The 23,559-nt window shown below is 41.7% G+C and overlaps 1 protein-coding gene across 7 annotated transcripts in view; it reads right to left on the bottom strand.

Annotated features, from left to right (window-relative positions):
* Runx2 (runt-related transcription factor 2) overlaps positions 1–23,559 on the bottom strand; it is a 287,714-nt gene that overhangs the window by 129,273 nt on the left and 134,882 nt on the right. For 5 of the 7 annotated variants that reach the window (XM_005389822.2, XM_005389823.2, XM_013516855.1 and 2 more), the window contains one exon: positions 7,060–7,233. The exons of the other annotated variants lie outside the window; for them this stretch is intronic. In XM_005389822.2, the coding sequence (XP_005389879.1) occupies positions 7,060–7,233 (174 nt within the window). The remainder of the gene's footprint in view (positions 1–7,059; positions 7,234–23,559) is intronic. 7 annotated transcript variants of the gene reach the window in all.

Genomic DNA, 23,559 nt, shown 5'->3' with positions numbered 1-23,559 from the left:
AAAGCATAACAAAGCCAGTACATCTTCAGATAAGTGACAGAAATCCAAACAGGGAACTTTTAAGATACTAATCTGTGGATGCCACTAGTAGACTGAGCAAGGAGGCGGTCTATGACCACAGCCCTTTTCAGGGTCCCCAGAGCCTCGTTCTTTAAAGATGTACAGCTGCACCCCATTCTGCTTGTCCCAGGAAGGCGGCAGCCAGAGAAAAATAGGTGCCAGCTGGTGTCCACACGCAAGATTTATGCTTTTTTTAAAAAGAAGAATTGTGATGAGCACCTTGCTCTGAAGAGATGTACAGCTTACACCTGGGCATCACAGCAGCTCATTTACCTGGTCTCCTGCCCAAAGATCTCCAAGAAAGAAGACAAGATGGGGCTTTGCAAAGACCTCAGAACTTGCCACCCAGTGGCATCACCAGCGTGTGTTTGGGTGATGTGCTCAACTCCTTGAGACACAAGTCACATGCTGGTGAACAGAACCACAAGTTGCGAAGACTGGGCCCCACTCACTGAGCCCTCCACACCCGCTGCCAGCAACTGCATTCCCTCTTCGGGCTCACCAGCAGCCCCTGACCCCTCACTGGCTCCTTCTTCTGCACGTCCCCAGCTGCTGCCAGCACTACCACACCCACTCCACCTCCCAACTTGTCCCGCATTACAGGATCCTGTGGTCACTCAGCCCTTGAAGGGAACAGTAATTTGAGATGTGCACAATTCGGCCTACCAAACACACACACAGAGGGTGAACCCCCCTGGCCTAATTGGTGTGGGCTCCCTTTCATTGTTAAGGAAGCCTTGTTTACCAAGGGAGGACAGACTCAGACTGTGGAAGGGGAAAACTGCTTCACTTCATTCATGGTAACTGCTGATGCGATTTTTATGATTCTCAGGAGGTCTGGCAAGGATATTCCCAAAAGTGATATCTTGAACACATGCCTTGCATAAGTGTGACAGAATCATTAAAAACTATTCTGCTGCATTTCAAAGTATAATTTTTATACTTCCATTCTTTATAGAAAATATCTTTTTTCCTGGATCCTAAATAATACCTAATGGAGAGAAGAAAAAGAAAGTGATCCCTTAGGACATGTGTCACTCTGACTATCCGCAAGGTACCTCAGGATAAAGGCCACTGCCTGCTAAGAATCTAAAACTCACCCTCAACTCTAACAGCTGAAGAGGCCTTCAGCAAGCCTTTTCCCTAAGAATCAATTTCTTCCATATCTAAGACATGTATTTTCAGAATTGGTTCAAGGCTTTAATAAGAACTTATGTAAAACTACTTTGTAAATGACAACTGTGTGAATGAAATTTTGGAGGTACAGAAATGGAGGAAACTGAGTCAAAATAAAAGCACATCAGCCTCCCAAGGGTGTGTGATGGTTCAGAGCAGAGGGCCCTGGAGCTATGTAGATTTGCCACGAATTCCTGCGTCTACCACTTACTGATTGTAAGTGGGACCATGGATGGGTTATTTTCCCTCCTGGCCCTCTAAGTTTCATAATAATGCCACCTACCTCATAGACCTTAGCTCATGAGTTAAGCTAATGCCTGACCCATGATAAGCAATTAATAAGTGGTAGCTAATACTATTTCAATCACGTAAGTACCATAAAATATTAGGGCCAGAATGATCCTGGCTCACACTTCCAAATAAGTCAATGACCTTTTTATTCATTTATCACCAAGCCAAAAGTCACCAAGTAGGAGGCTTTGTTTAAAGCAACAGGGACAGAGAAATGAATAAAACGTGGACCCTGACTTTGAAAAGATCCACCTGATGGAAGAGACTGACTTGTAATCAAGTTATTGTCACCACAGGCAGCATGATGTAACAGAGGGTGGTAGAGCCCACAAGGGAGCCAGGCTCAGCTTGGGGAGGGTGAAAGAGGCTGACACAGGGGTAGCATTTGATCTCAGTTTTGATGAAAGGATAGAAAAACATGTCTGGAAATGCAATACCAGGAAGGCTGTCCAGCGAGAGAGAAAAGTGTGTGTACAATGACACATTAGGATCCAAAAGAAACAGTAGGTGAAACTGTAAATAAATTTCATGTGCATGACACAAAGAGAAAGCCATGGTAAATGACAGGAGGGAGCATCAAGCCGCATGCGCACAATGTCAAGGTCTACTCTACTCTTGGCTGAAGTGCTCCTGAAAACGGGGGTCTGGGCCAAGAAGAAAAGAAATGTCCATGCATGAGCTTTCTTCCGTCCTTCACATCCAGGCAAAGCCAACACTCACTGAAAGTTTAAGAAGACAGCTAAGAATCAAGAGAACCAAGAGCTGCTGTTAAAGAAAGGAAATCATAAAGGGAATCATGCACCCTAGGGAGGCCGTGCGTGAGCTGCTGGGGCATCACTGTCCTCCAGCCTCCTAGGTTCCAGACCCCAGAGTCCTGTCTCCCCCACCACCTGGGAGGTGGGCTCCTGAACAGCAACCCGAACACAGCTCTGCTTCCACCTTTACCGCCTGTGAGCTTCTCTTCACGCAGAAACAGACGTGATCTCAACATGCACAGAATCAGGTAATGTCAGATCTGCCTGCCATGGCCTCCCACGCCTCCCGAAACCCAGCCCCTGCCGGCCTTTCTGTGCCATTCACTCCCTTTGCCTGAGCTTCCCACCAGCTCAAATGCTGTTCCCCACACAGGTTTTCAAGAACACTTTCCCAGCTTTCCAATCCAAGGTATCTCCTCCCCTCCCAAAGACACTCTCTGTCAATGACCCCACTTCATTTTCTCTCAGCACTTACTATTACTTGAAAGTACCTTGTGTATACACTTATTTGCCCATTTATGGACTTTATCTGTCATGGAAATGAAAGCTCCTTGTGCACAGAAAATGCCCCTCTGATTACTTACATCAATGCCCAGAAGGTAGTAGGCACTCGATAGTTTCTGAGTAAAATGAGAGCACAGCAGCAGATGAGGAAGAGTGTGATCATTATGTACTACAAACATATACTAATGAAAAATAAAAATTGAGAAAAAAAATGAAAAGGCCAGACAAATGTCCCAACCCACCAAACCCAAGGGCTGGAATCAGAAGAATTATTCTTAGATGCAGCTGACCTGTCCAGAGAGTTCTGAGTTTAAAGAAGTGAGCATCTTGAGTTACCTCTACTGCCATCACCAACGTGCTGAATCAAAAGGAGACACATGTGCCTGACCATTTGTTTCCTGATCCCGGAGGCGGGCAGCAGATGTGTGAATGATAAGAAGAGGGACAGAGGAAGCAGCTACCTCAGGAAGCCACGAGGAGGTCCTGAGGCTAAGGCAGAACATCAGCCATCAAAGATTTCAACAAAACAACCCCAGCTGACAGGTGCAGAGGAGCCAGCCCACCCAGGGCTGGAACCCTAGCCCTGGGAATTGTGAGACACATGGGAGAGGAGGGAACTGCAAATGCTTATGGCTTCCTCAAATTCCATTTCACTTTTGGGAGTCTTAAAATTTTTATAATGGCAAGTGAAAAGATAAGGGTGACTATACAACCAAGACCATTACAGCGCACACCTATAATCTCCACTACTCAGGAGACTGAGACAGGAGGGGCACAGGTTTGAAGCTAACCTGGACAACTTAGACTTTGTCTCAAAAAAAATTATTTTTAAGTACTATGAATGTAGGTCAATGGCAGAGCACTCGCCTAGCAAGTGCAAAACTTTAGCTTCAGTCCCCAGGGAGGGATAGAAAAAAGAGAGACAGAGAAAAAGAGAGTTATCAGGAGTGCCAAACCAGTGACATAAGTGAGTCTTGTTATAAACATCTTCATCCAAAAGGTTATACAAGTGAGAATGTAGCTGTGGCATACTGCAAAGAAGTTATGACACCCATTAGAGGGTAGTCTCAAGAATGTAAATTTAATGATGCAATTATGTAAATCCTACTGGAGTAAAACAAAATAGTTTAACTATGAAATATTACATTGAAATGTGATTTTTTGCTATTATTTGTTCCCAGGGAACACTGGCACCCTGAGATAAGGAATTCGAAAGAACAGTTCATACTAACAAGAAAGGCATAATTTCCAGCCCTTCCTAACGCTGATTTCTTCTCATCCAAACTTTCATTCATTCAGTGTTTTAATGAGACATTCTCCTGGATTAGGTACAAAAGAAAAGAAATCCCTGTGATAAATCCCTCAGAGAATTTACAGTTGACCAAGGTAGAAGAGGCAAAGGCAGAAGCTGGAAAATAAGACAATCTCAACTAGCACACAGGGAATGGTCAGGCAGCCTTCAGATGAAGGTTCCAGAATGCTTTCTTGAAGAAAACAACATGAAGATTTTGAAGGATGGATGCTGTCACATCAGTGGACAGACCAGAGAAAAAGAGGTGATCTCCCTAAAGAGACAAGGAAGGAGATGGGCTCAAGGAACAGTTACTGGGGCTTAGGGTGGCTTGTGAGGCCTGAGGAGGAATACTATCCCTTCCACTAGACTGACTCAGGGATGGTGCTGTTCCCCTGCCCCCACCTTACCCAAGACCCAATTCTCTACATGTGGGAGGCTCTAAATCATAAACAAGAAAAGGAGTCCAGAGATTTAAAAATTAAATGCCTTCAATGTGCTTTGACACGCCTGCTGCTCCAGCTGTCCTTGGGTTCTCCTGGCAATCATTGTTCTGGAAGATGCTGGGTAGGGCAGGTGCTTGTGTTAACCTCTGTAGCAGTAAAGCCCACAAAGCCAAGATTCAGGAGGATGGAGGTGTATATGTGTATACCTGAATATTTCAGAAATCTGAAAGAAGCTGTCAGTCTAACACCTTGTGGGTAAGGAAAGCAGGAAAGAGAGAGGAAGACAACAACAATGACTGTTTATACATCAATTCTACTAGTACTATAATCCCAGAATAAAGAGCTAACCCTCCTATAAAACATCCAAGAAGCTCTCAGAACCTAAAAATGAACCTGTCTTATACTTCCATATTTAGAAATAGACACAATAAGACAGTCACTGACCTGAATCAACTTTCCAGAGCCTCTTAAGAGGGAGGAAGAGGGGCTGGGGATTTAGCTCAGCGGCAAAAGCGCCTGCCTGGCAAGCGCAAGGTTGTGAGTTCGGTTCCCGGTACCGGAGAAAAACCAAAAAAAAAAAAAAAAAAAAAAAAAAAGAGGGAGGAAGATAAGAGTCACTGCCCCCAGAGGTTGAGGAGCCAGGTCTGGGGAGAAGTCTGGGATCCTGATGGGCTCTGAGGCCCCATGCCCTCCGAGCCTTGCTCTATGTGCACATCTGGGGTGTAGGGATGCTGCTAAGACAAAGACCTCTCCACAACTTCTCCTTTTGGTTTTGGTTTAATGATATCTAAGACACTCAGATTTTAGAGTCTAAGTGCCTTAATGATACCTAAGGCACTTAGATTTTAACTGTACTTAGATTTTAACTTAGATTTTAGATTCTAAAATGTTCTCTGGTTCTACTTTATGCTCTCATCTTTAGATTTTAGAAGAAAGAAGTATCTTAAGTGAGTCTAGTATCTGGAAAGTTTCAAAGTCATGTTAAAAGGATGACTCTTTAACATAACATAATTGGCAAATAGTTAAAGAACTATAGAATATAGAAATCAGACATTTAAAGAACACAGTGGTTGCCAAATCTCTCTCTCTCACACACAAAGTCATCATAAGTCCATTACAAAATATATAAATACACATGCTTCTGCTCTCTCTCTCTTATGAAGACAGACAGCTATTATAAGCCTTCATCAGTGATATAAAGTCCACTACTTTATATGCAGCAGTAAGTGTAATAAAATGCTTCAAGTTAACAAGTTAGTATAAATTTCACCCCTGCATTTTTATTAAGGACATATATCAAGTGAATACACTGACATTTTGATTCCTAAATCCTATTTCACAGAGTTCTAATGTTCTCTATATAGACTCCTGGTTCTCTATTGTTTAGCTATTTTATTTTCACCATTCTACATTACTTTTTAAATTATACACTCATACAAACTCTTGTTCAAACTAATAAACATATCCCCACAGAATGTGAAACCTCCTCTAAGTAAATATACAAAATTACACTTACATAATACAGACAGGGAGCAAGAGATGTAAGTCATTTCATGTATAAACAATGCTGTTTTTTGAGACCATTAAGGACACTCAAGCCTAACCACTGCAGAAAAAAATTTAACCATTAAAAAAAATCCATGTTGAGGGTTTATTCTATGATTTGTTTCGGCTTATTTGCCTCTACTGTCGTCCACCTCCATCCACAACAGCAGTTAGATTACATGTAGTGTTCCTTTCCACTCAATACTTTTAATCTGCAGACTTAAAATCTGTGATGATTCACACACTCTTTTGTCACCATGACCTAAAAGCAGTCAAACTAGTCTTAAAATAGGGTCTGTTTCTGCACAAGTGGGATGCGGGGGCGGTGGGGGGGAAGAAGCTGGGATCTTAATGCACCAAATGTGAATGGTTAGCCTGCAATATAACGCTTACGTTAATTTTTAAGAAGAAAGGTCAAATAGCTTACTAGAATGTATAAAGAGCACCGCTGCATGAGGAACCCGAGCTAAATGTGAATCAGAAGCAAGTTCTGTCGGCCTGATGAGCTGCTCACTGACCTCGTCTTACAGCTAACTACCAATCAAGGCTTCCTGTTAGCCCTGGGCAATTTTTAAGTAAACTTAATGAAACTGTTATACATGTATGAAATTTAAGCCCAAAGCCAAGCAAGTAACACTAACTCGCTAATAGTGCGGGTGTGATGTTTTCCCTGGCACCAGCTGGACACAATACAGTAACTTATAACACACATCTCCCAAAGAGCAGTTATTACCACCATCCCTCCCGTGAGCAGTTCACTGGTGCTGCTGCTGAGGACAGCACTGGTAGAAATTTCCCCCCCAGGTTTCATCCAAACCTTCTTGAATATCAGAATCCTTTAACAAAAATGGAAGATATCTGCATCTTCCAGTTTCAATTCTTTCAGAACAAGCCATCACATAGCTCCAGGAATTCTGAACACATCTCGCCTGGAAGCCCCTCACCCCCAGCCTGCCAGCGTCTGCCAGTGAGACCTAGGAGTCTGTCTTACCTGTAATCTGACTCTGTCCTTGTGGATTAAAAGGACTTGGTGCAGAGTTCAGGGAGGGCCGTGGGTTCTGAGGCGGGACACCTACTCTCATACTGGGATGAGGAATGCGCCCTAAATCACTGAGGCGATCAGAGAACAAACTAGGTTTAGAGTCATCAAGCTTCTGTCTGTGCCCTGGAAACAGCAAATCATAAAATAAAAGCATATTAATTAGCTGAACAAATGACCATGCTAAATAGATACGTGAACATACATACTGGGTGGTTTATGCCAAGGAATTTTCAATACTGATATTTATAATCATGTGTCTACAGAATGCCTTCCTTTCCAATTTGCTTTTTAAGCATTATCTGGTGCCAAGCCTTTCTAGTTCTGCTCTATAACCAGAGAGCTGAGGGTCCCATAGGGCCAGCTAGAGTGAGAGCTCAAGAGGAGTTCTGTGAATGCTATCTCTACCCTCTCTGTGGGTAAAGGGGGTGCACACTGAGTGGGGCCTGTCATCCTCTTTCATGATGGGAGAAGCCTCGATTGAGAGCTCAGTGTCCATACAACTCAAACACACGTTCAGCAAGTGGGGGAAGAAACTAGGGCACACATTTTTCAAAGAGAAGTTTCCACAATGACCATCATGATTTTTTTCTCTTTTTTTTAATGCTACATCCACCCCTTGCTGAGACACTGTACTGAAAAATTAAAATTCAAGCCTAGAATCCTCTTAAGAGAAAAAGGAAAAAAATAGAACTATACATAAGGAAACTCAAATTCTTAAGTGGAATCTGGTAGTTTTGTGATACACTAAAGCTCAAAAGCGTATAATAAACTGTTAAGTCAATGGGTGCTTTTTTATTTTCAACCTATGTGGTTTTGTGAAAGAAATTGAAAACATGGGTAAACATAACTGGGATAATCATCTTTTAAAGAAAAAACTTTCTTCTGGCTTATTCAAATCTAAAACCAAGGAAATTCTGGATATTAAAGAAACATGGAAATTAAGATATACTCAAGGTATTCAGACTTCTTAAAAATCATCAACTCATTCCTAACAAAGGAGCACAGTATTTCTTGGTACAAGTACAACAAAACATCAGAATGTGGTGTGACATACATGTAGCTATAGGGGGATGGCATGGTAAGCAGGACAATGTCTAGAACATAAACAGAAATACCCTGCACAGTACCTGCCCATTCTGTACCCATGAGGCTCCTGTATGTTTCCCCAACATTGTAGTAAAAATATTTAAGAGAGTGAAGGTGATTCAATGAAGAGCCACTGAAATGATGAGTGGATTAGGAATCTGTACTTGAAGAAAAACTAAGGAAATTAAGATTATCCCCCATAAAAGAAAACTATCTTCCAGGAGAATTATGGAAAACTTGGAGAATGGAAGTTCTTCATGACTCTATGGGTAGTGTGAACACTATGTCTTCTACGGGAACACAGAGTAAGAAGAGTGTATCAGAATAGGGTTAAACTGAACATTACAATCCCTAACTATAAGCTGTCTTCATAAGACAAATTCCTTATTTTATTTGCCCCAAAATGTATTTTCCTGTCTCCTTTTTCATTGCCTACCCAGCCCAAAGAAAACAGATAGGAAGCCAAGACTGGGTAATATGAGTGGAGCTGTCTCCACGGCCAAATGTGTTCCAACTAGGCCCATTAACAAAAAGGCACCCACCGCCCTAGCTCCTGCAAGTGCAAGTTCTGGACATTTGCTGTAACTGAGGGACTGGACCCCGCTGTAGAATGATCAAGAAAAACCAGAGAAATGCATTGTTTGTTACTCCATTGTTTTCCCCATCACCTATGATTTTTTAATGCCAATTACAAACAGATTTTACAACTCAAAGGACTTTTAGAGCTGACTCAAAACAGCTGAGACCCCAGCAAGAAAAGTGTTCACAGATGAAATGACTAAAGGTAGTGACTACCTCTACTTGGACTAGTCCAAGAGACTAAGCCTTCCATTCATCACGTGCCCATCAATGCTAACCTTTAGCTTCCTCTCCCACCTGCTCCAGAGAACGAAAAATATATATGTATTGATCACCCAGACTTGGTGGTACACACCTTCAACCCCCATGCTAAGGAGGCTGAGGCAGGAGAATAGCAAATTCCAGGTCATTCTGGGCAACTTAGCAAGACTCTGTCTCAAAATTTTAAAAAAAATTTTTTTTTAAGGGACTGGGCACGCAGCTCAGTGTTAAGAATGCCTCGGGGTTAAATTCCCCCTTCCCCCCAAAAAAAAAAAAAAAAAAAAAAAATTAAAATTAAAAAATTAAAAATTCAGATCATAGAGAGAGACATCTGAGAACTGAGCCCAGTGAGACATTAAGGCTGATTTTCAATATAAACAGAATAATAGCAAGGATTCAATAACAAAGCTAATAACTTACTCATTATTACAAACAAATGGTTATAGCCTAACTCACTACATTTCTATCAGTACATCTTGCTGGGTATGACTAGTTTCACAATTAGAGAGTCATACAGTACTTGTCACAGATCCATGGGGTCTATTCCACAAACATACACACAAACACACAAGTATTAGTCTGGTGTTGATTCAACATTAACAAGAAAGCTTATGGAATTGTCCCTGGAAGTTATTTTTTTAATAGGCCATATTTTTGGAAGGGCAGATTCCCTGAAGGCCAAAGGGAGGGCCACAAGATCCTGCATGGTTCCTTTATACACTGGGAATTTATGTGGGATAGGGGTCATAAGAAAATTGAATAAGCCTTGCCTCCACTTTCCACAGCCATTTCATTAGGTTTTCATGGAGACCGGATGAGATACAAGCTCTGTGTGTGGATGTATGAGCACATTTTTATTCCTAGGCCAGTGCTGTAGTAACAGGAGGGGTAGGCAAGAGTAAAGGAATTAAACAGCACTGCTAAGTGTGAAAAATATAACAGCAGGTGAAATTTTTTAAAGCCTCAATGATATTTTAGAGGTTATCATCAAAGAGAGCTACCACGTCTCTACAGAAAATCCAGAATAAATAATTCAGGGAACAGTCATGTGGAGAGGAATATACCTAAAAACATACATATTTTTCCATGTAGATATCTGCCCCTTCATAGCAACCACCACAACCACAACAAATTCCTAAAGTACAATGAAAAGCAAAAGCCAAACAGGTTTTTCATCTTTCAACCATGACAAATGCCTGCTACCACTAAACCACATCAGGGTACACTAAATGATCATCTGAGAAATATACTTAAATCCTTAGCACCCAAGCCATCCTGTCAGAAATTGAGACTATGAGAGACACAGGACAGAAATTGAGACTATGAGAGACAGTGATTCCAATCCAGACAGGGTACTCTGTCATGTTGTATGGAGGACTAACTCTCAGCCCGAGGGCCAAAGAGGAGCTCATCCCAGCAGAAGGTACAGAAAATGGAAACGTTTTGTACTGTATTCAACACTGTTTAGAAAAAAGCTTGGTCCTAGGTCCTCTTTCTGGCCACACTTTCTCCCCTGAGCAGAGGTCCTTTTGGAGAAAATTCCTATAGGAAGCTTTGAAAAATAAGGACGTCCAGGCCCCACACTGGAACAATTAGATCAGAACTCCTGAAGGTGCACCCAGGGGAAAGATTGGCTTTGAAAGCCCACCAAGTGGTCTATTATGCAGCCAAGGTTGAGAACCATTATCCAAGATGGTCTCAGTTCCATCATAAGTGCCACTTATTCACACCAATGACTCCCCCATTTCTCTGTCCTGAGCTCCAGGTTTGTCTATCCCACTACCTATTGGACAGTCCCTCTGGTATTCTAAACGCAGCTTATTCAAGCAGAATTCTTCTTCAGCAATCCTTCATGTCAACAAACAGCACTGGCCCCATAATTGTTTTAAACCAAAAACATGCACGTTTTCCTTTATTTCTTCTTCCTCACTTTCCATGTGCCATCCATTACCAAGTCTTGTGATTCTTATTTTGACCCTATTTCAAATTTATTCAGTTTTCTCCATTCCTATTTGGCATAACCCAAGTCCAAGACCCTCTCTGTTGGGAGCAGCTGAAGCTGGAAATACTTCGGTCCTGAGAAAAACATTTTGCCTGAGACAATTCCAGTCATTAGTCACTAGGCAACCCTGTCTCATAATACTAACTTTGAAGTATAAACAAATGCCCCTACTGTTGTTCAGTTTCTCTTCTGTCATCAGGAGAGAGGGCTCCACCTGACCTCAGCTTTCATCTCTTGTCTATTTTTCTTCACCTCCTCACCATTTTTCCCTGGGACAATAAAGAGCTGCTCAGGTTCTGGCACCTATTATCTCCTTCAGGCCATCTGACCTTGTCCCTTTTGTCATTTCTGGGACCTTTCTATTCCTGAAATCCTCCATATTCTCTGGATGGTCCATTCCTTATCCCTTAGACTAGGGTGAGCACCACCTTCTATGCAAGGCCTGGCCTTCCTACTATAAATAAAGCAGATCCCCACCCTCTCAAGCACAGCCTGTTTCCTCCATGGCACTTGCCATAACCTATAATTATCTTGTATATTTATCTGTCTGTTCTGTGAGACTGTAAGTCCCATGAGAATGTGTGCTCTCTCTTATGCACAGATATATTCTCACAATCACACTGCCTGCCACAAAGCAGGTGCTCTGAAATAAGAATTTCTGCAATAAATGAATGACTATTCTCCTCTTTGGGGGAAATGCTTTGATTGGGAGAGTATCATATTACAGTACTACCACCCCACCCCACCCCTGTACACTCTTCTTTTTCTTATTTGATGATCTAGAAAAGCCAGAGGGTAAAACCTTTCTGAGAGCCAGGCCCTTACTGGTCCTTCCTAGGAAACTGTGCTAAAGGGTGCTCATTTAAATGAAAGCATGTTGCTTTCTGAAAAACTCCATCTTCTCACTATAATTCTTTTGTTTTTAAGAGAAAAAAATAAAAATAACAATAAAACAGAATTTCAGGGGGCTGGGGATTTAGCTCAGCAGCAAAGCCCCTGCCTGGCAAGCGCAAGGTCGTGAGTTCGGTTGCCGGTACCAGAGAAAAAACAAACAAACAAAAAAAAACAAACAGAATTTCAAAACAAGTTAGTAGGAGAGTTACAATAATTAATACATTGAGTATTGTTGTCTTTGCAGTAGTTATTCACAATACAAGATACGGGCATGATATCCTGTCTAAACAATATTAGCACAAACCTTTCTTTTCAATGAACTAAGAGAAACTAACTGTACAACTATCCTGTGTATAATTTTTTTTTCTTTTTCCTTTCCTTCTTTTCCCTTTTCCCCATCACAGTTTGTCTTTACTTGAACAGTTTCTTCTCAATTCACTATATCTATTGTACATTTTGGACTTTATTTACTCATTCAGTTTCTCACACTAGTGAGACAATATGATGGTTATACATATGGGTCTGATTTATTTCTCTTATGAGTATGGTCTCAAGTTGTATCCATTTACCTATAAAAGTCCTCAGTTTATCCCTCTTTATGGATGAGTAGTACTTCATTATATTAAAAAAAACCCATATCTTTTTTATCCATTCCTCAGTTAATGGGAAACAACACATTTCACTATAATTCTTAATCACTGTTGAAAGTCACAAAAGAGAAATGAAAAGACTAGTAGATATACTTTAGACTTTTAAGTTTTAGAGCTTCTTTTGTGGATGAGGACCCTGTGTCCTAGCGAGCGGCAGGACTCGGCCTCAGGTTTCCTGTGTGTGGCCCAGCGCTCTCTCTCTCTCTCTCTCTGTCTCCCTCTGTCAAACAGCTTGTTTCAGAAAATAACAAAAAGTCATTCGGGGAAATCATGGCAAAAATGAATATTAAATAGAAAAGAACAAAGTTTATGAACAAGATTTCTTTCAAAAAGTTGAGTGTGTTTGGGTGAATATAACTTTTGTTGCAATAAATTCAGGGGCACAAGAAAAAAGTGTGACCAAAAGGTCACAGCATTCACACATCCTTAAAGCAAAGACACATGAGGAGCTGTGACATCACTCCACGACAGTCCAGACAGCCTTCCCACTGACTGCTCACACCGCCCGTGTCAGGACCGCTGCTGCCTCTTGTGTCTGGACATGTGCACCCCCAAAACAAGGACTGGAAACTACAAAAATAAACAGGCATCTGCGACGTGACCCACTTTGCTCGTTTTTATAAAAGTTAACTGAGAAATGCACGGCAACTTCAGAGAGCCACGTGACCCCCACCACAACCTCCCACTCTGCTCACCACATCCACAAGCTGATGTGGTGCACCCGTTAGAGCACCAAAAGACGCCAGCCACACTCACAAAAGACAAAACAAGGTATTTTTCATGAAGAAGGCGCTATGTGATGTCTGGTCCACCCTCACAGGGACAAAAGGGTCCTTTTGCTGATCACCAGGACAGGATACTTGGCAACTCATCTTTTTACAGTAGTTTTTTTTTTTAAACACTAACTTCTTTCATTAGGTGTCTACTTGAAGCCTGGATTTCCTGGAGTTATAATTTCTTAATAAAATAAATAAAATTCACAGGAAGATCTGCAGTAAAGCATCACTGCTGTATTAGCATCAGTGAGACTCTGGAAGGGCGGGTAGAAAAATCTGTAAGATAATGTTTCTTGCCTTCAAGGAGTTCACACAGTCTACTGGGGAAGAAAACAAGCAATTAAATAAGATCACAGAGAGGGCAATAGATCAACTGGAGAAATGACAACATCCACTATTTTAAGATATTAAGGAAATGGTGTTCTTTGTGATTTTGTAAGAAAATGGCCTTAGGCACTAAAAAGACTAACATATACTTTGGGGTTAAATGTCAGGATGTCTGGTACTTGTTTTAAAATACTGCAGCAAAACAACAGATGAAGGAAAAAAATAACCCAGGATGAAGGGGAGATGGGATTGTATTAAATGCAATCTCTATTTTCATGTGTGTTTGAAATTTCCCAAAATAAAAAGTTAAAAGCAATAAGAAAAGGCAATAGAAAATTAAAGGGACTGATTTTGTTGTTATTGTTGTTTCTTTGAGGCAGGGTCTCACTAAGTCACTAAGTTTCCCAGGCTAGGCTGGCTCGGACTTGTGATGTTCCTGACTTGGCCTCCCAGAATCCTGGGATTACACCTGGCTAGCAAATGATACTGACTAAATCAAAGAAGGAAAGGCTCTCTAATGAGACCACTATGCCTGTCCTTGAACGCTGAGCAGGATTTTAATACATAGAGAAGGAAGGAAGAATGCCAGAGGGGACATATGACAGAGGCATGGTAAAAAAATACCTTTCAAGATAAGATGATGCCAACTAAACCTGGATGTGCTATTCATCTACACAGAGGCACAACATTCTTTAACTCACCTAACACTTCTACTCTCAGCATTAATTCTTGTAAATTAAGCAACACATGTGGGACTTTGCCCCTTAAAGACAGATCTCCTAGATCACGAAACATTATGTGGCAACCAAATAATCTCCTCTGCCATGCATCCAGGCACCCCTGGAGCAGAGAGGTGACTGGGGAGACAATAGCTAATTTTGCTGTCACCAACTATATGACAGAATGAGATTAGGTCCAATACTCTGGGGCTCAAGCCACAGGGTACAATAGTTTAAGAATGTTGTGGACAGTGATTCTTGCAGTAAAAAGGAAGAGAAGAGAGGAACTGCACCAGAATTACCACTTTTCAGAGTCAATTTATTATATGTCATCAGGGCTGTGGTGCTGCAGGAGTTCTTTAAAAAGAGAAGAAAGTAGGGGCTGGGGATTTAGCTCAGCAGCACAATGCCTGCCTGGAAAGCACGAGGTCATGAGTTCAATTCCCGGTACTGGAAAAAAAAACAACAACAACAAAATATATAGAATAAAATAAAATATCCCAATCTCTCTATCCTGAGGGATCTGAGAAAGGAGTCTGCATAAGTTGACTAATTTTAAAGACTATGTACGTTTAGCATCATCCTATCTTACAAGATATGGATTATCATTTTCTATCATCTGCCTTTCAGTGACCTTCCATTCCAAATGGCATTTCAGGCATTTTAGTGGTGGTTTCTAGCAAAATCAGAAGAGGGAAGGCTGCACAAACCTGGGTACATTCTCAGAGACACCACGAAAAGCTGATCAGATACAGAGGCTCCTGATTTAAAATCTTGCCTTTTTGTATTCCTTTGCATGTTGGAAAATGGAAATACTACTGAGAAAAGTGACACTTTCTTCTGTTTCTGCCCAGATGACCATATTGCATGGGTGGCTTGTGTCTGCCTGTCTCCCCACCACAAACAGCCCCAACGAGTTTGTCTGCGCTCTGATTTCCTTACTTCCATTCATATCACACCATTTTCTAGTCGCTTGGCCCCAAAGTCCAGCTCAAGTAAATTTTTGCTGCCAACTGTCCTAGCCCACACCAAGCCCACTTCTACATGGTCTACATGGGAGCCTCACTGCAACCACTCCTAAACGCTAGCCTGGGGCTGGGGATTTAGCTCAGCGGCAAAGCACCTGCCTGGCAAGCGCAAGGTCATGAGTTCGGTTCCCGGTACCGGAGAAAAACCAAAACCAAAAAAAAAAAACGCTAGCCTGTGGCTCACCACCAGAGACACAGCCTGATACCAACTAGCCATGTGACCGCAGGAAGGGATGTAGTGGAACTCAGAGGCTTGGTTTCATCACCTACCAACAGTGAAGGCTTAGCTGCCACAGCTTCTGACGTCCTTTCTGCCTCCAAATCCTAACATGCATATTACTTACCTGTTCCAATCCAATCAGCTGTCTGTTGAATTAAACAGGCCCAGCAAACAAAACCTTGGAAAACATAGCCCTGGTGCAAGCTTTCTCTTTCAATTTGGTGGTGACCATGCTGTCACCCCAGCCTATGCCCTGCTCATATCAGCTGTCCACAGTTCTTCAAAAGGCCTGATGCCTTTGCCCAAGCTGTCTCCTCAACGTGGAACACCCTTCCCTGTCAACTCCCCTTGGTGAAATTCCTCCCCAGTCTCCGCTTGGTTGCCACGTGGTCCTCTGGTTTCTATCTCAGCAAGCTGAGAGTAGCAGCCACAACTGCTTTTTGTCCACGACACGTGGTTACACTTAGGGAGGGTAGGCATTCAGTAAGCATTACCATGATTTGACATAAAATATTTATACACAATTTCAAACCCCATTATCCTAGTCTTTCCTAGGCTGAAGTGTGAACCCCCTGGGAATAGGTGTCATGTTTTATGTCTAGCACAATGTTAGCCCCTAGGAATGGAGAAGACTCACAACAAATGCTTGTTGGATTTTAAGTAAGAACATGGATCAACTTAAAATGATCTCTCCTTTTGTCCAGTAAAAGTCAGAAAGGAGGGAGGGGGAGAAAAAGAGCTGGCTATTGGGAAATGTTTCCCACAGTAAAACTGATGAGTCTATAATCTTTGCTGGGAAAGGCTGCTGAGTCATCTTTTTTCTTAAGAGTATACTGTCTGGTTCAGGACAAAAACTATTTCTGGACTAGGATAATGAAATGGACTAGCGAACTGTTTTCATGTCTAAGGCCTCTAGCCCCTCTGAGCCACTGGAAATCAACATCCATGCGACTCAGCGCAGGACAGCTCATGAGAGGAGACAGCCCTCGGGCAGTGTTAGTGTGTGGCTACAGACACAGGACCGCAAATCATAAACAAATCTCCTTCCAGGAGCCTCTTCTCTGATGGCATTTCAAAAATGAGCTTCTCTCCAAGGGACCCTCTAAATATATAAACCCATTTCTAAAGGAAAAAAATCATAATCGCTACCACATATCTTCAAGAGCTCCTTTCTAGCCCTTGGCCAGACAGAGTCCACCATGCAGAATTCAGAGTTTATCGAGAGAAGAGAGGAAGAACTGAAGCCTTTCCGGTCTCTTGGGTAAAATGTAATTATGGAAAGAAAAATATAATCTACTCAAGAGACATAATTACATAGTTAAGCCATAGACTCCATAGAAATATTCTAGGAACGCTATACAAAAAAAAAAGTTAAAAGCTGAATTTGCTTTATTTTAATAATAAAAGGCACCAGTGCAGATTAGTGATGAAAAGTCCACTCTCCCAATCTCACATGGAGTCATTTTTTAAAGTACAATTCAAAGCATGAGAGAGGGAATGAATGGGAGGCCCGCCCACTTCAAAACACTCAGTGTCCAGAAGGAAGGACATGACTATTTGGCTGACCCAGGGTCAGTGGCATTAGGGGAAAAGCTCTTAAAAACGTGCTTGGAGCATAAGCCCTTTTCTTGAAATAACAGACTCAAAAACTTGAGATATTAAAAGAAAAAAAAATTCATAAATGGCTAAAAAGAGAAAAGGGTTTTTAAAAAGTAGAGAAAAATCAGATGAAAGCAGACTGGAAATACACGAGCAGAGGTACAAGGGAGACCCTGCAGTGTTCACTAGTGACAAGGAACATGGTGAAATCCACCACAGCCGTTCTCACATCCTAACATGCCCCTAACCTACCAAGCCTCCCTGTCCCCAAATTTTCAGATGCTTGCTTGTTACAATTCTGCTGTTCTTGACTTTGTCTGCCTCTTTTTTTCTAAGGAATGCTTCTTTCCTCGCTCTCATTTAAAGGAAAGTCATAGGAATTAGAAGTTCTCAGTGCTAGAAGAGAATGCGGATTTTGCCAGACCAAGTTTTTCACTTTGGAATTAATGCCCAGAAAGGTACCATAACTTGCTGGAAGCCATGGTCCCAGGCAGTGATAACAGAGGCCTGTCCTGACTCCACCATCTGCCATGCAGGAAGAATAGGGACCCAAAAAAACAGAAGAAAAGTAGAGACACTCACCTCTGAGACTTGATCCCACCATGACAGTCAGTTTCTGTGACTCCACTTACCAAAATATATCTCTTCTCTTACTAACAACAACTCAATACCCACAACCACCCTGGGTCATCTGAATCTTCTTGAATCTTTACTTTCTGGGAAATGAGCACAAGATCTCTTTCTGTATGTCTTCACTTTCCTCCCAAAACTTAGTAACTAACTTGAGAGTCTTAGTTCCAAAAACATTTCTTTTGCCTTCTTTTACTATAGGTTCACACACACCACAATTCTTTGTGTTACCAGCACTTATAGAGATGTCACTGAGAGATGTGAAGTTATTTTTAATGGAAATGTCTTTAGCAATGGAAATGGTAGTTACTGTAGTTGAACAAAAAGCATCGTTGTTTATTTGCCAATAATCCAGCTAAACATAGATGGCATTATTCTTCAAAGAGTACAGTGACTACTACCCTAACAAACGGATTGTCACGCAACTCCTGGATCCTGGTTCCAGTCCTCTAGCATGCAATTTTCTCTTTCATCAGTATGGTTTTATATGTGTCTTATGAGACAGCACACACACACACACACACACACACACACACACACACACACAGAGAGAGAGAGAGAGAGAGAGAGAGAGAGAGAAACACAGAAATAATTAAAAAGTGCAAAGAACTTGTCTCTTGACATTTGCTGCTACGGCAGCAGAACATCACTCTCAATTTTCCCATTTCTGTAACAGGAAGAAAATATTAAAAAGTAATAACCAAGAAAAAAGTCAGCCAGCTCTCAGAACCTGGTCTTGCTGTGCTGAATGGCAGCGGAGATCATAGAAAAAGAAAAAAGAAACAGACAAGGGGAAAAAAGGGGGGAGCAAATTTTCTTGCTTAAACTGGACTTATTCCAGCTGGCAAGAAGAGGTGGTTTTCTTAACGCTTGCAAAACCTGATTACTTTTTTAAAGGAATGAAGAAGAAGGAGATGTAAACACAGCCATTAAGTCAGATTTAAGGTACTTAGTTTTAATCTAGTCTAAGGCCTCTCCAATTGCACGCCGCTCTGCAGTTCTCTGCTTGTTAGACATGAACGTGGCACATACTGCGCATGTCAGTGCCTTTCGAACCAGCGGACACAGTCGGCGGAAACCCTTTCGGGTCAGGACCGGGGAGAAGCAGCAGAAGCAATAACGGAGGGATGTCTGTTATGTGCTGCCTGTCAGAAGTCTGTTTTCCTACATTAAAGGCCTATTGTGTTTATATCTACACAACGGGTCTTAAACAGATTGTTTAAACATGATTAAACAAGAGATGTCTTTGAAATAACCCCCTAATAAAATTCAGATGGGTTAAGAGCTGAAAAATGCAGTCAAAAATTATTTTTTTTAAAAAATCATTTCTCCCTAAGCTGCAAGGGTACCATGACATAAACTTCAAAATAAAAGCTTTTACAAGTTAAACTCAAAGGATTACCTCATATATCAGCACCCTTTTCTGAGGGAATAGCGTTTATCCACCTACCCAGCCACCCTTCCGTAAGGCTGTTGCACAATTTACCAACCTCGATAGACAGATAATTGCTTTATTCAGCCATGTGTAATGAAGGGAGTCTGCTGTGTTAATCCTGGTATTCTGTCTTCTGTGAACTCTGAATGAGGAACTGAAAAGTCTACCTCTTCATTCCAAAACTACTGGAGTCTGCTCACGCTCAGATCTGCTAAAGTGCTCTTACATTCCACTCTGTCACTAAAGGTGCCAAGTATTTTGAGTAGGATCAAGTTATTGTTATATAAAAGGAAATCTTAAAGGAGTGTCAAATGCAGTTAGAAGATAGCAAGTTTTCTCCCTTTTTTCAAGGCACATCGGATGAGAAAAGTGCATTATTTGTAAGCCAAAGGAAGTGGGTGGTGCGGGTTAATGTTTTTCTAAACCTACAACTAAATTTTTTTTGTAGTTCAAAAGCAAATATCGTGTTAAGTTTTGTGAATTTCTGTCTGCTGGCTTCATGCTGACTTATTTAGTCAGTAATGATAGCTCAGTGAAATTGGGAGGGTTCTGTCCATGTGGAATGTCCAGTGAAAGGGACAGGAATCGCCTAACGTGAGTCCCATGTCTCACTTCGGGAGTTGGAATGCTATTCTTTAAAGCCCAACAAGCTTCACGGCACTCAGTTTGCACCGTGGGCCAAACTCCCTCACCACTGAACAGACCTTCCCTTGCAACCTGAAGCCCCTTCCTTCAGCCTAATTAGATGCCTTTGTGTTATTTCGAAATCACACATGCTCAAGAATCTATGCGACTCATCAGAAAAAAAGCAGTGCCATCTAGGAAAGTGGGATGATCAATGAAAGACATCACCATCTGATTCTTTCTCCTCTGGCTCCTATCTGTTTCATGAGCCTTTCATGGACAATGTTCTCAGAAATCATATTTTTTCTGTTCAGAGGATAGGCTCTTCCCCAGACTGGCTTAACAAACAGTACTAAAAACCCTTACGATCTAAGAGTGAAATCATGTCCTACAGAACTGATGATTCTGCAAAATACAGTGAGAAAGTAAAGAAGTGACTGAAAGGAGATGTGGATTCCACTAATGGCAAGTCATGAACCTTTCAAGAATAAAATGTCCACTTCAGTAAAATAACAGACTACTTGAGTTCCCATTCTGAGAATCAGTGATGCTATGGATTCTTTACCTGACATGATGAGTTTTACACACCCAATCAGTGAACTTCATGCAATAGTTCAAAACCCAAGATGGTATGTGACTAAGAAAATCCCATGGTATCTCAAGCTGGGCCTGAGTATACAAGGAGCAGGAAAACCTAAGAGTCTGTTCCTAGTTTGCTACTAACTTGAGTGTGAGGCTATAAGCAAATAGTCTATCATCCCTGCAATTCAACTTCCTCATCTGTCAAACGAGGATTAAAGTATCTACATCACAAGATGCTATTAGAATGACGTTATGAGAGGTAAGACAGTCCTACATGAGTGAAAACATTATGCAAATTCATTCATCAATTAAAATTTCCTAAACACTCATTATGTAGCATGAACTATACTCAAGTAGAGTGCTCATAATAAACTGGGAGATTTATCATAAAAACAAATAAGTACAGCAGTATGATAAACAGCATAATCACAGTAGGGACAGGCAACCACAAGAGAACCCAAAAAATCAATGCTTAACTTCCAGGAGCAATCACGAAAGGTTGCCACAGGAGATGGTGTGTGAGAAGACCTAAAGAATGATTAGAATCTGATCAAGCATGTCCAGAAGTCACTGCAATCAGAAGGAACAGTGGTTGCAAAGGCACAGAGATGACAAAGTACAGAGTGAAGCGATGTCTTGTGGCTGGAGTTCAGCCATGGGGGTGTGGGTAGGAAGCTGCTTCAGATGCTGAAGAACCTGGTCCCTAAGCCACAGCACGAGCTTTATCCTGTAAATAAGAGGGGGCCACTGTCTAAAGCAAGGGTTGCCACAGTGATGTAGAGGGGAGATAATTCAGGAAGGAGTGCAGTTAGAGGCAGGAAAGCAGTTAAGAAACTATTTTTCTACTGTAGATCAGGATGGATAAATACTAAGAGAGTGAACAAAGCTAATGAAGCATTAACAGGTATTAGGGAAGTGAGACTTAGAGGTGTAGACCACAGTTCAGTTCAGTAGAATAACTAGATGTAAAAGGTAAAGCAGACAGGAGGAGTCTCAGGGTGCTGGTTTGGTTGACTGGATGAAGTGAGAAACCTAACGGAAGTCCATATTTGGGCAGAGAAGTTTGGTTGAAGTGCAGGTTGGGAATCCCAACTGCACTAGAAGTAGTCTGAAGTATCCATGGGACCCAAGCAGGAGGCAAGGCCCCAGAGGCACCTAGAGACAGATGCTTGATGTTCAAAATAGACTAAAAGGCCTGTTCCTGGTACTAGAAGATGCCACTGAGAAAGCAGGGCAATGGGCACAGAATAAGTGGAGGGAAGCATTAAAAGGGAACTGTAGGAAGCACAAGCATTTAGGGGATGAGACAAGAAAGATGTCCAGGGAGGAGGAGAAAGACGGGAAGCTGGTGGTGTCAGGAGGACCAAGAAGGAAAACAGCACCCCTTCCCTACTCCCCAGAGGACACAAACCAGGAAGCAGCCACTGGAACTGTTCTCAAGCAGCCCTGCCACTGCTTCAAAAGCCCAAGGAGTTTAGCAAGACAGTGTTCCATTCCAGAGCCAATGACACAAAGTTAACTTGGCCACATGGACGAAAAGGAAAAGTCTCCTCCATTCATTCCATCATGGTCCCCACAACCTGGATGACATCAATAGCTGCCATTCCTACAACTATTGGAAATGCATCTCCAACACTCAACATCAGGCTCCTATTTCTGGTTGCTTCCTGGGCAACTACAGGCATTATAAGGCTAGCTCTAGTGGTGATTGTAAGTGTGCACAGTATATCCTGAGTGTGATCGTGGTCATGTTATTTTAAAGAAATGCATGAAGGATCTAGCCAAAGAGCCCTATCGACTACAGGCCAATCAGCCTTTTCTGGGCCAACAAACAAGTGAAACTGTGGTTCGGTACTTATCATTCACGCAGGTCAGTAAGCAAAACTGTTCTGAACTAAATATGACACTGGGAAACGTTAAAATCAGCGTCAGTATCAAAGATGGAGGAGAGCAAAAGAAAACATGAAATGACAGCAAAAATCCCTAAAATTAACCATCCTTCCCAACATACTTTCTGAGCGTGGTTCCCCCTCAAAGGTTCCCTGAATCTCAAGGGACAGCTTCTCTGAACACTTCTTATTCTACCATTTGCCTCTTCAATAAGCTCAAAAGAAATACAGAAACCAAATAAAACAGACTCGAGTCCTATTCCCCACCCGCTCATTTCTGCATTCTTATTCCTGTTGTCTATCAGAAAGTAACAAACCCTGAGGAACGTATATGATGGCAGAAAAGAATCCTCTGTTATGGATGGAGACATGCAGGAATCCAGTGCAAAGAGTAGGAATGATATCATTTATAGGGTTGCAAACTTACCCAATAAACATATAGGAAAGGCCTTGGAAAGTTTGCACCACTAAGTTGGACCTCTTCATTTTCTCTATATAAAAACTGAACTCCAGAGGTTATTAAATTCTAGAACAATTTAGAAAGCCCCTTTAAAAGAACATGATTATCACCTCTACTGATGATGAAATGGACTTATTTTTTATCAACTCAAAATTAAGTCCCAGGCTGGTTTATAATTTTATGTACCAGTTCACAGTATAAACTTTTATTCCTCAAACTAAATTTTAATAGGTATTGAAGAGACCAACTCAATTATCTGATGTATTTGATTCAATGGAGCTACAATTTCATCTCAATTGGAGATCAACAACACGCAAAATGTTATCACATTGGTACCGTTACAGGTGAGACCAGCAATGGCAGAACTGAGCAATGGCAGGACTCTTAGAGTCCTAGAAAAGACGACATTTTAATTCAGCACTGAGTGTTTAGTAGGCCATAGGTTAATCAAGAAAGAGCACATGATGGCTGAGTTAGAGGGGGCCACCTGAGCTGAAGCACTAAAGCATGTTAAATTCCATCTTGGTGCAACATCTTCTATCAACAAACCTGCATAAGGGGCTGGGGAGTTAGCTCAATGGCAAAGCACCTGTCCGGCAAGTGCCAGGTCATGAGTTCGATTCCCGGTACCGGAAGAAAAACAAAACAAGCAAACAAACAAACAAAAAAACCTGTATAAGGGATCAGG

Source organism: Chinchilla lanigera, unplaced genomic scaffold, assembly GCF_000276665.1.
Source record: "Chinchilla lanigera isolate Chin_1 unplaced genomic scaffold, ChiLan1.0 scaffold00036, whole genome shotgun sequence".
Classification (NCBI taxonomy): Eukaryota; Metazoa; Chordata; class Mammalia; order Rodentia; family Chinchillidae; genus Chinchilla; species Chinchilla lanigera.
This window is presented reverse-complemented; position numbering and strand designations above follow the sequence as displayed.